Raw genomic sequence first — 13,557 nt, forward strand, 5'->3', positions numbered from 1 at the left:
TATGTTGTTACATATGTGGATGGCAAGTGCACTTATTGAAACTCACTACACTACATTTAGAGACTGTACATATTATTGTTTTTGATTTAGTAACAAAGTACAAATAGGCATTACAGAAACTGACCAATACAACTATTACTTTACTTCAGTCAGACAATCTGTTCTACTCTCTTCCCCCCCACCCAACCCTGCAACCAAAACACACACATTCCCATGGAGCAAAAACAGGCTGCTACAGTTTGCTAGAATGAGAGTTCTTCCCCATATTTCTCCAATAACCAGGTCCTGATCTTAGCCAGGCCAATCCTAAAGAAACAGGAGACTCTTTCAATCCATTCCTCGTGCACATCTCCCAGCAGCATCCTAGAGCATGGCATTGGCTGAAACCCAACAGTCTTCCGTGGATCTAGGAATGATATTGAGCATATGCATACACTAAATGCAGTTTTTACTGTTTGTATTTTTCTGAATCTTTTTGAAAAAAAGCTGTGCCTGTTGACGTTTTTTTATACATTGACATTTGAAATTCTCTGTTGTGAAACTTTAATTTAAGAAATGCATTAAACACAATAGTTATCTACAAATCAGATCAAAAGCTTTCTATTTATCTGGGTCAGTGTTCTCCATACAAATCACACACTTGCCTTGGCTGTTAACTTCCCACTTCCAAGAAGGCTTTGCATTGTCTTTCGAGTCTTTATGCCATCAGCACCAGCCTTTGCACGGCATGCTTGCTGACATTCCAAACAGTTTCTGACTGCCACAGCACACACTGCCATTGGAGGGAGAGGAAATAAAAGTCAGAATCTAGATAACTAAACTGGCAGAAGACATTCTTTACGTATGAATCTCATATCTGAAGAAAATCAATCTTACACAAGCCAAAACAGATATAAATTATACTATTGTATTAGTCTATTGTACTGATTATTTAAGTCCAGTGGTACTCCTAGTAAAGGCCATGGGTGATTTATGAACGGTCTCCCTTTCACCTGCAGCATGTCTCTCTGCTGTCCCCCCCACACCCATAAGTCCTTATTCTCGTAGTTAGCCAATTTCGACAGCCACCCAATTAAGTCTGTTACACACTGCCACTCTGCTGCCCGTTTGCAGCATGTCAGTCAAATTTCCTGGAGCGAGGTCATTCCCAACCTTCCGCACATTCTGAAGCCAATTTAATTCCCATACTACAGTCACATCCCAGACATGCTGGAGGGAAATGGGAAGCACTTGGTGGCATGAGAAGCATTAAATGCTTAGGTGGCAATCTGGAAAATTACAAGGGGCTTGAAGTGAAGCATGACAGACTTGGAGGAGGAAGAGGTATGAAGCAAGTGGAGGAAAGTTGGAGATTAATGTTGTTTATTCTTCCCGAAATAATGAAATTTCAGAGTTTCAATCGTGTATTTTTGGTACCTCCAGAGCATCTACACCACAATCCCTGAAACAGGAGACTACGACTGAATCCTGCATTCCGTCCTACAGTCCCATGGCAGAACTTCATCGCCTTTTGCTGCCTGATATTTTGTCTGTTGCTCTTTTTAAAAGCTCAATTCCAGTGTCAGCTTTTACTAAAAACTAACTCTCTCCCACAACCCCTCTCAAGTGCAGAGTGCACCAGACTAACTTGGGAATGGCACAAATAAATTGGAGTGTTGCAGCAGCAATGAGAGTGAATGTCAAATCATCTTCCATCGTCTCCAGGATCCTGATTACACCATCTGTTTGAAATACATATTGGCAGCCCTGTAAATTTAATACCTATAAAGCAAGATTTAATTAAAAAGTATATTTTAAAGTAACTCACACCTAGATTTTTTCCATGGAAAAATGGTTTATGAATTCAGAAATGTGACAAATGGTGTTCATTCATCATCAATTTGGACAGATAAGACAGGCATGTGAAACATTTGCTCAAAGAGAACATGCTCAAAAAGTAAACAATGATCCCTGATGACTTTGTGGGGGGAAAGGATGAGAAAGGGAAGATAAAGAATCTATAAACAAGGCAAGAATGCAAACTTGCCTATACACTTCAGATTGTGGTTTTCAAGGGCCCTACTACAAAGCAACAAAGAACTTGATACATTAGCGATTATCCTTCATTTAGTCTATTTCTATGCACCACACTTCCCTATAACCATCACATACAGAACTTTGAAATGCATATCACTGTATACTTTTCACATTTCTCACCTGACAGTCTATTAACATTGTGCTCGAAAAATATTAAAAAGGTGTCTAATAACAGCACATTGGCATAACTGTTACACCAGGGAATGGTTGGGTTCAAAATTCCATATGAAAGGTTTGCGTTTTACTTGGACCACTGGTCGGAGGAATGGGGAGCTTGAAGAACTGAGTGCTTGGATCTGAAGTACCTCAGCACTGGTGTGGGAGACCTATCAAGTACGTTAAAATGAACTTACGGAGAACGGCTAGTTTAAATAAAGTCTTTGGATTGTAGTTATAAGAAAAAAAGCACCTTAGTTCAATTTTCCATTTAAGAACAGTCACTGCACTGGGAGGGTGGGGGGGCACCACAGCATCTTCCACCCTTTAAAATGAAGTTCAGGACCTGGAACATCAGGACCCTCATGGACAACCCCAACAGCGACAGATACTGTAGGTCCCGCATTGGACTCATCAGTCACCTGAGAACTAATTTTTAGCGTGGAAGCAAGTCATCCTCGGTTCCAAGTGACTGCCTAAGAAGAGGATATCACATTCAAGACAGTTTGCCAACATGTCAACTCACTGTTTATGGGTGAGGTTCACCGTTTTGAGTTGTTTTCAACTATATATGCATGCCCTTATATTAATTCCCATAATTTTGTCCCTCCCTTATCTACTCCCAAACTCCAAGCTACCACCACAAACATGAAATTAATGACAATTTAAAAAAAATTGTTAACACATAGAATGGCAGAATTACAAAACACGTACATACCTAGCAACTAATACACAAGATACTCCTACCCATATGGTTCTAACCTGAAACATCCCAAAATATATTTGCCTGTATTTTCTTCCCGATTGTGCATGCACTAGGCAGTGGTGCCCTGTATGCAGGAAGGGAATCAAGGAAAACCAAATGCTTAAAGTTATAGCGGTGTGTAACACAATGCAATTCAATGCATACAATATTTGAAAACAAGTGCTTTATTAAACTGATCTTTTTAGCACTAGCATTATGCACTGTTCTTGGGGATTTAAACCTGACAATTATTTAGATTTAGAATACATGAATTCAATATCCTACTGGTTCGACCTTTGCTGCTAATAAGCAAACAAGTACCCTTTTAAAATATGACAGGTAAAGCCTCAATGGTTTTACACATCATATACATGAATGATGTCAACTGTAAGAGATTCAGACTAACCAATATAAGCCGAGTCAGTCCAGAACAGCATTTCCATTAGAACATTCATATATCCATTCAAATTTAGACACACTTGAAATCATCATCGAAAGTACTGACACAAATATGATTTCTCGCAAGCCCTGTAGAACCTCTTATAAATTTTTAATTGTATTAAATAAACTCAAGCACTAAGTAACACAGCAAAACCTTTGCCTTTCCATTCTTTTAATGGATTAAAAGAAAATAGAACACTGACACACTTCCATTGAATCGTATTTTACATCTCAGCAAAATGAAGAATGTTATTTTCAAGTTGTTGTATTTACATCCATATAACATGGGTAGTATTCCGTTAATATATTAAAGGGTATCATCAAAATGACACAAATATTTTAAGACTCGCCATAACCTGATACAAAGCCACAATTTTTAGCCACCCTTCTGTCCATTTAATGGCATCTCATCAATGGTTACAGCATCCATGTTAGTCAGCTCTGATAGTTTCACAAATTTTGAATGAAAAATCCATTCTTAAATTAAATCCATTCAGAAATTAACCCTTAGCAAACTATGGCAATGATGTCGACCATGTTTAAGTTAAAATATATTCAATTTTACCTTACTCAACTACATTGCAGACAAAAAATGCCCCATTTCATAATTTTCACCACCTCTACTTTTAAAAAAAATAGTAAAAAGGAAGCATTGCAACATATTGGGCACTGGTATTCTTAGATGTTATGCTACAGAGTTGTACTACACAAGTTTGTCTCTGTGGTTCCTCCATTTGGCAAGTTTCCAATTTTGTGCATTACCGGAGAGGCATGGGATGCAAGTCCAGCATTTTCCCCAGGATAAGGGGTAGGCCTTTTAAGACAGAGATGAGGAGCAATTTCTTCACTGAGGGCTGTGAATCTTCGGAATTCTCTATCCTAAAGGGTTGTGGATGCTGAGTCGTTTAGTATATTCTCAACTTAGATAGAAAGATTTTTGGACTCTAGAGGAATCAAGGGATATGGGGATAGGGCAGGAAAATGGAGTGGAGGTCGAAGATCAGCCATGATCTTATTGAGTGGCAGAGGAGGCTCGAGAGGCCTTATGGCCTACTCCTGCTCCTAGTTCTTATGTGGGGAATATTTTTCAGAAACGATAGCCTGCATCATTCAGGCACATTTCTATGTGGTTCATATAAAGAGCTGCATTGACAGAAGGCAAAGAGCAGCTCATATGCCTACACAAGCAGAGAATGGTAGATGGCCCAAAAACCTAACAAAGGAGGAAGAATTTTCTACTGATTGCTAAATTTCCCCTTTCTGTTTTTCCAATGAAATTTACATATTACTACTGTTGTAGATTACATAATAAATGTGTTCATATTTTATAAAGTACATAGAAAGTTTATCACAAAAAAGGTCAAGCAGAGAAATATATAGCTCAGGATATCCAATAACCAAATTGCAACAGGTTCAGTATAAAGTGATAGCTCAAAGCGAGCTACTCTGAAAATTAGTGTACAATGTAACTGCAATTAGCACTCATTCGCGCATGTAGTCGCTTCTCTAACCATAAACTCAATGTTGTATATAATCACATACAGAAAGTAACTATGCTGTTATTCTTTCATTATATTCATTTATCAGTTTAGCTCAGTTGGTAGCAGTCTTGCCAGAAAATGGAAGCTTCTGATAAATGTCAAGTTCATAATTCAGTAGAGAACCAAGCTGAATACAAAAAGTACACAGAAGAACTGAAAAAGGGAATAAGAGGGGCAAAGAGAGAGTCTGAGAATAGATTAGCAGGTAACATAAAAGGGATCCCAAAAGTCTTTTACAAACATATAAATAGTAAGAGTTTAGTCAAAGGAAGGGTGGGCCAATTAGGGACCAAAAAGATCTTATGGAGGCAGACGGCATAGCTGAGGTACTAAATATGTATTTGCATCTGTCTTCACTAAAGAGGATGCTGCCAACAGAGCCAGGATGAAAAGTCCTCGTGGGGGGGATTTGCTAGTGCTGTTGGGGAAGGTTTAAACTAATTTGGCAGGGGGATGGACACCAGGATGTAACATTAGAAATGAGAAACAAGGTGCACAAAGAATTGGGAGAGAGACAGATAGCACTAGAGTAAGAAATAGTACAATGTTAGATGGGGTCAGACTGAGAATACAAGGAGGTCTAAGGATGGTTTACAGTGCATGTGTGTAAATGCACGAAGTGTGGAAAATAAGGTTGGTGAGCTGCAGGTGCAAAAAGCCACATGGGAATATGATGTTGCGGTGAAATCGGAGACCTGGCTCAAAAAAGGATAGGATTGGGTACTAAATATTACTAGATAGGAGATGTTCAGGAAAGAAAGGAGGTGGAGTGGCAGTATTGATTGAGAATATTAGTGCTGGAGAGAGAGGATGCCCTGGAGGGGTCAAGGACAGAATCTATTTGGTTAGAGTTCAGAAACAAGAGAGGTTCCATTACACTACTAGGTGTATTCTACAGCCCACCAACTGGTGGGAAGGATCTGGAGGAGCAAATTTGCAGGGAAATTACAGAGAGGTGCAAGAACTATACAGTAGTGATAATGGGGGACTTCAATTATTCTAAGACAGACTGGGATAGTAATAGTGTAAAGGGCAGAGAAGGGGAAGAATTTTTGAAATGTGTTCAGGAGAACTTTCTTGTAAATTTCCAGCCCAAGGAAGGAGGCATTGCTGGATCTGGTTCTGGGGAAGGAGGTGGGTCAAGTGGAGCAAGTGTCAGTCGGGGAATATTTAGGGAACAGTGATCACGGTATCATAAAGTTTAGATTAGCTATGGAAAAGGACAGGGAGCAATCTAGAATAAAAATACTTAATTGGAGGACAGCCAATTTCAGTGGGTTGTGAATGGATCTGGCCCGGGTAAATTGGAATGGCAGGCAAAATTGTAAATCGAACAATGGGCTGCCTTTAGAGAGGAGATGGTTAGGGTACAGTTGAGGTACATTCCCACGAGGGGGAAAAGTAGGGCAACCAAAGCCAGAGCTCCCTGGATGATGAAAGAGATAGAGGGGAAGATGAAGCAGAAAAAGGGGGGCGTATGACCAATGTCAGGTTGAGAATACAAGTGAGAACCAGGCTGAATATATAAAGTTCAGAGGGGAAGTGAAAAAGGAAATATAAGGGGGCAAAGGGTGTAAGGATAAACCCAGCGACTACAGACCAGTCAGTTTAACCTCGGTAGTGGGGAAGCTTTCAGAAACGATAATCCGGGGAAAAAATTAACAGTCATTTCCACAAATATAAAATTAGTTTTTAGGGCCAGAATGGTTGTTCAGCAGTCAATACACTGTTAAAAACCGAGTTACACCTCTTTAAACAAGGCTTAACTTTTATGGGGGGGGTTTTAAAAGCGATATTCCAGCGTAATAGGAGAAGCTTTCGTCAGGAACTACATTTCACTGTGATTTGAATTGATTGCTGGCTCCGGGGAGTTCCACAGCATTACCTGTGGAGAAGCGTAGAATCACTGGCAGCAACTTCTGGATTTCCGCGTTTATCTATGCATGTGCTGACTCCAGAAGTTGCTGTCGCTTTCAGAGGAGTAATGACGGCGAACGCCGACAGTTTCTCTGTAATTACCACCACAAAATCTGGGCCATTAAATGTATAATAGTGCCTCTGCTATCTCTTCATTAGGTTCTTTTAAAATGCACTGATGCAATCCGTCTGGACCAGGGATTTTATCCTCGCGTTTGATTCATTTATTTAATATTTCTCCTCTTTTTATTTTGAATGTGGTTATAATCATTTCTAATCTCATCTTCCATGCCATGTCCACCTGATCTGTCTCCCTGGTAAATACTGAAGCAAAGTCATTATTTCATATTTCTGCCATTTCGCGATCACTGCCTGTGATTTTATTCTATCGATTCCTTCGTGGCCCAATTCCCATCCCGACTTTCCTTTTTTTAATTTATGTGCCTGTAGAATATTTTGTTTTATGTTGCTTGATAATTTAATTTCATAGTCCCTCTTTGCCCTCCTAATTGTTTTTTTGACTTCTGTCCAATGTTTTCCGTTATTCTATTTGGGTGTGCGGCCCGTTCACAGTTTCCCGCATGCGTGGAATTTAACATTAGAAAATCCGGTCCCGGGCTGCGTGGGACCGGCAGAGAGCTTCTCTCCTTATCTGTGTATTCTCCCTCGTCATCCTCTCTCCTGCTGTCCATATGCTTAGTATATGCCTCTTTTCTTACCCTCAATTTTTCCCTTATGTCTTTATTCAGCCATGGTGTCCCATTGGTGTTTAGTTTGTTCTTGTTTTTCAGCAGAATATATTTTTTTCTGGATTCTGTTGAACACCGTTTAAAATGATTCCCATTGCTGTTCTACATCATTGTTTGCCAATATTGTTTTTCATTTTTATTTTCCGAAGTTCCATTTTCAGCCCCACAAAGTCGGCTTCTCTCCAATCTATTACACTGGTCTTTGTCATGCTTATGTCCTTCTCCCTTATTATGTTAAAGCGTATTATATTAGAGTCACTATTGCCTAGATGTTCCCCTACTTTTAGTTCTATTAGAAGGCCAACTCTTTCAACTGGGTCTTTCATTTAATTTACAGTAAATTCATTGATCCTGGAATCATGGGTTGGAGATCATACTAGAACATTTTAGCTCCAATTCGCTGAAACACGCTTCCATTAAACGAGGAACCAGTGAATTTACCCTTCTAACACTTGTAGCTCCTGACTATAGTATTCCACAAATTTTATAAAATTCAAGAGCATAGTAACAGAGACCAAAATGTTCAATACAACTTTTTCAACTACATGTCACAGACTATTCATTTAATTCACTTTTTTTTAGCCATAACACATTAATGTACGACAAAGAAGCTAAAAGCAAGCTATATGTTTTTCTGTCTCAGTCGTAAACAATCCCAATAAAATCAGCATTTATCTAAATATAAGGAAAACTATGATATTGTGCGTCATTTAAATCTGTTAACAAAACTGATTAACGCAAAGTCAACACCATTCTGTGCAAAGGCTTAACAACCATTAACAGAGTTTCTGCAACTCAATAAAAAATAAAAATTGCAAAAAAAAATGGAAGTCTGGATTTCTGTACCACATGAAAACCCAGCTGGAGCTCAATATTCCTACAGTCGTAATATTTTGCAAATCTTAAAAAGAATCAATTAGTACTTCCATTTTTGTTTTGTGCACCAATTTCCGAGACAATTTAAGTGACAGATTGTGTTCGACATGTCCAGATTACTTTAACCCTTTTTGTAGTAACTTTTGGAAATCTTCCGAACTGCACATATTTCCTTTCTAATTTTTGAAAAAACTTAAATTTTGAATTAAGTTTTTCAGAAGTTAGGTAGAAAACATGCACCTTTTGAAAACTTTACAAAATTCATTGCAAAAAAAAATCATCTAATTTACAGCTAATCTGTCATTTAATTTGTCTTATGAAAAAGCCATGCTATGCACTGAAAACTAAATGCAAACTGGCCTTTTGTAACAGGATGATTATAAAGTGTTATGTTTGAAGCACAGAGCATCAGATCGTTCTGCATAGTATACTCACCTAGACGGAGACACTGTCTTAATATTCCTCCAGAGGACATGTTCTTTTCGGCCTCTATTTCAGTGAAGCTAAGCGAGCTGGCAAAAATCAGCACATCAACAAGACCTATAAGCCTCTGAAGAAAGGTCACAGAGGCTTCGAATGACAGACCTTGAGTTGGTTCAATGTTCTCCAATTCATGCTGTGAAAGATTTTAAGTCATTACAAATGATAATGAATTAAAGACAGATTCATTACATTCTTCATTGGACATCATTATTCAAACAAAAGCTTCATCCACACACCAAGCTGGTACAATTCTATACAAGCAGTCAAAAATGATAATCTCCATTTAGAACATCAGTAATGGTACACTGTACATAATTTTTCACACTTCCACAGTATAATAGGTGTGTTCTAATGTTAAAGCTGCAATTATTTTTGGCCTGTCTACTTGGAGAAAGAAGGAGGTAGGCAAAGCATATACCCTCCCAAGCAATGAGCTGGGGAAAAGGCAGGGTGGAAGTATGTGGATGATACCTATATTTTTAACTGAGACAATTATACAAGACTAATTCTTCATTCTCAGCACTCGCCATACACTAGAAGACTGACCCAGTAGTTCAATTATGAAAAAGAGAATCGAGACTCTTGCACTGGAGCTAAAATTGGAGAGAAATTTGATCTGCTGAGATGTCATGTTTCAGAAATACAGATGACAATAGTCATGGTGTTCAACAACAACAAGAGGCATGACTGTACTTGGAATAGTGTTTGAATCCGGAACAGAACAAAAGTGCAATGAAAAAGGCAAAATATTTATGCGTTACCAAGTCTGCACAGAACTGATTGAGCCAAGATTTTAATGCTACTGAAAAAAAACAACAGAACGGGCATTTGAGGCATGGAGACAGAATACTTTATGCACAAAGAAAAACAAATTGACCTTTTATGGGCATGGCTCACCTTAAGTGCAGTGCAACAGTAGAAAGGATTGCATGGGCAATGATCCCAATGTCGTAACATTAATACATCAAAATATCTTAAAAGGAAGTTGCCTTTGTGATATTTTCCTGGCAAAAAGATAGAGTGGACCTGCATCTACCAATGTGCGGTGGATGCAAGAATGGAGATCAGGAGAAATTGATCTTCAAAGAATTCTCCTTGATTTTCTTTCTTTATATACATTGCTAGCATGAGAAGGAGAAATAGTAGGTGGGTAATACAGGACGTTATACTGAATAGAGCTCTTCCGATGCCACTCAAGTATTGAGTGCATAAAGCCACCATATTGTCCCAAATGAATGCACTATCATACTTTAGCTGTGGATTTAATTTTCTCAGCAGTTTGAACATAATTCAAATTGGAGAATAATAGATTCTTGGAAGTGATTACAATGATGTAATTTATAAAGGAGTATAAATTACATCATATGTCACAACAATGCTGTCAACAGAATTATGGGGTTAAATCATTACTGACATATTTGTAAGTATCCCAGGAGATCTTTATATACAAATTCTTTTCAGAATTTTCATAAGTTTAAGGAAAATGCAAGTCAAATATCAATAAATACTATCACAAACACCCATTAGAATTTATTTTAGCTGGGATACATTTCTCACAAGCATCCCCAAACATTAATTAGATAATTCATTCAGGGGTGGTGCTCACAATTACCAATGCCTATTTATTCCAACGTCTGGTGATGAATGAAAAATTAAACCTGTTCCAGCGTTAATTCCATTCCACCCTGAGGTAGAGGTCTACAATCCAGAGTAACCAATGAGTAGTTTAGTATTGTGCAGAAGTAAATCAACTGAAATTTCCCAGTCTGTCCCAGAAATACACTATTTGATGTCGACAAGAATACGTCATCACTGCAGCACAAGTTCTTGGTGGCAATAATGAGCAAGGTTTTATTACAATATGCATCTTACCTCAAACATTCAAACACATCAAATCATTCTAAAGAGTGACTGTTTTAATTTGGGATTTTTCTGATCACTGATTTAGAAAAAGCTGTTGACGTTTATTCCCAAAAATTTTAGATGCAAAGTGTGCACATACAGGCAAAATAACAAAGGAAAAAAAGCACCAAAATCAATTGCTGCTTAAAAAAAATTTAAAAACAGAAAAAGTTATAAGAATATACTTTCATATGGCTGTGCCTTTTTAAAGTGGAATATAAGTATGTATACATGGAATAAGTATATATTTTTATATACTTTTTCCCCTTATGTTTTGTAACTGATCTACGCAAGTTTAGATATGAATTGTTTAAAAAGAATTCCTTGGTACTAATCTCAGTTGGATCAGTCATATTTGACCATGCTTAGGTAGCTCACTAAATACAAAAAAAGAAAAACATGGTTCCATTCTTCATCTTAATAAGCACAAGAAAAATTCATTTTTCAACAAAATACAAATGACCCATTATTTCATACTTACTGTGGTAGATGTAGCTGCAGACAGAAGTGGGAGGATCCCACCACAGGCCATTATGATGTTATCTACCACCTGAGAGACAAGGTGAATGGTGTTGTGGACAAAGATGATGTTTTCACTGCTGTTAACAAAATCCATCACTGTCTTTGTGTTGTGGCTGCTCAAGGGGGGGGGGGGGGGGGGGGGGGGAGGAGAGAGAAAGAGAAAAGCATTCGGTAATTTTTCAAAATTCACTCATATCTTTTGCACATAGCTGACAATTTATGAAACTGAAACCTGTAAGAAAGTTAACCAAATACAGGATTGTTACAGGAATTAGAGGGGAAAATATTAAATATTCAAGCAATATACAATCAAATGTAACCCAAAGAAACTCAACAATGCTAAGTGGTATGAGGTTTAACATATCAGGGTACAGTGAAAACATACATAACTAACCTCCTCCACATCTGCACATCTGTCTCTATGGAGAACAGCAAATCATTGAGCAAGCGTTGGTGCATGGGTGACCATTTAAATTCTGGAATACGAAACATGGTACTTCGTGCTGAAGGATTCGACCCCCTTCTCTGTCCATCAGATACAAGACCTTGCTGACTTACAAGTTCCGCTTGTGATATCTGGACAAAGAGCAGAGCAAACAGTATGAAATCTGAGTGAAACGGTGCATGGCAGCATTTTAATGATTTTTGTTAAGTGGGGAAAAATAGAAAGCAAAGCATTTGAGCTTTCAGGTATCTAAGTATTGAGGTGATATGTGCAAGTATTTTTATAGAAACTGGTGAAAAGACATTTTATCAGTCAAGGTTGTATTTTCAAAATCAAAACTGCAGAAAATACTAATGTCAAAATGAAAAATATTTTAAACAATTCAGTGGGTTTAGAATTGTACAACCTCATCACTATCCTGGATAGTCATGACTTCAAGATACAGTACTTCCAAAATATAAAATCTGCAGGAACAACTGCCTCCAAAGAGCTGAAAATCAACAATGTAATTAAGGCCAATCTCACCGTTAGGAATTCTCTTATAAATAATAGTTACTCATTTTCAAAATATTGCACCTTTTTTTGGACACAAACCACTACTACTCGTCATTAACTTGCTGACAAGGGCGGAGCTGTTGTTGTTTGGCGAACAGACCTCTACCTTGCGGAGGCTGAACACCAACTCTCAGATACCTCTTCTTACCTCCCCCTGGAGCACAGCTCCCCCACCGAACATCAAGCTATTGTTTTCCACATCGTCACTGACTGTGTCCTCTGGAGATCTTCCTCCCCACCACCCCTCCCACGGCGTCCAACCTGATGGTCCCCCAACCCCCCACAGCCTGCTTCTATCTCCTTCATAAGATCCACAAACAGGACTGCCCTGGTCGACCCATGGTTTCAGCCTCTTCTTGCCCCACCAAACTTATGTGCTTTCTGCTCTTGCCTCAAACTGGAAAATTATCAACTTTGCTGCAAATTTCTACCCCTCCCTCGCCTTCACATGGTCCATCTCCAAATATTCCCGTCCTCGACTTCTCTAACTCCATTTCTGAGGATAGGCTGTCAACCAGTGTCTACAATAAACCCACCGACTCCCACAGCTAACTTGATTACACTTCCTTCCGCCCCGTTTCCTGAAAGGACTCTATCCCATTCTCCCAGTTTCTCAGTTGCATCTGTTCTGACGATGCCACCTTCCACACTAGTGCTTCCGCTAAGTCTTCCTTTTTTCCCAGCCGAGGATTACCCCTCCACCGTGGTTGACAGGATTCCTCGACCATGTCTGTCTACCCTCTATTTCCAGTACATTGATGACTGCATCAGTGCCACTTGCTGCTTTTGCCCCGAACTGAACAATTTCATCAAATTCATTTGCTTCAAATGTCTACACCTCCCTCACCTTAACATGGTTTATCTACAACTCTTCCCTACCTCCATTTCTGAAGATAGGCTGTCAACCAATATCTACTATAAGCCCACAATTCCCACAGCTACCTTGATTACACTTCCTCCCTTCCTGGAAGGACTCTATTCCATTCTCAATTTCTCCATCTCATCTGATCTGATGATGCCACCTTCCACACCAGTACTTCCAATAGGTCTTCCTTTTTCCTTAACCGAGAATTCCCCTCCACTGTGGTTGACAGGGCTCTCAACCATGTCCATCCCATTTCCTGCACTGCTGCCATCACGGCACCTTCC

The 13,557-nt window shown here is 38.8% G+C and overlaps 1 protein-coding gene across 2 annotated transcripts in view; it reads right to left on the reverse strand.

Annotated features, from left to right (window-relative positions):
• lrba (LPS-responsive vesicle trafficking, beach and anchor containing) overlaps window positions 1–13,557 on the reverse strand; it is a 991,104-nt gene that overhangs the window by 804,105 nt on the left and 173,442 nt on the right. For both annotated transcript variants that reach the window (XM_086011652.1, XM_086011642.1), the window contains exons 23-26: window positions 11,803–11,984; window positions 11,368–11,521; window positions 8,937–9,117; window positions 645–772 (exon numbers count right to left, since the gene is read on the reverse strand). In XM_086011652.1, coding sequence (XP_085867778.1) covers window positions 645–772; window positions 8,937–9,117; window positions 11,368–11,521; window positions 11,803–11,984 — 645 coding nt within the window. The remainder of the gene's footprint in view (window positions 1–644; window positions 773–8,936; window positions 9,118–11,367; window positions 11,522–11,802; window positions 11,985–13,557) is intronic.

Source organism: Somniosus microcephalus, chromosome 2 (assembly GCF_052327205.1).
Source record: "Somniosus microcephalus isolate GS21.2 chromosome 2, FLI_Smic_1.0, whole genome shotgun sequence".
In the NCBI taxonomy this organism is placed as follows: domain Eukaryota; kingdom Metazoa; phylum Chordata; class Chondrichthyes; order Squaliformes; family Somniosidae; genus Somniosus; species Somniosus microcephalus.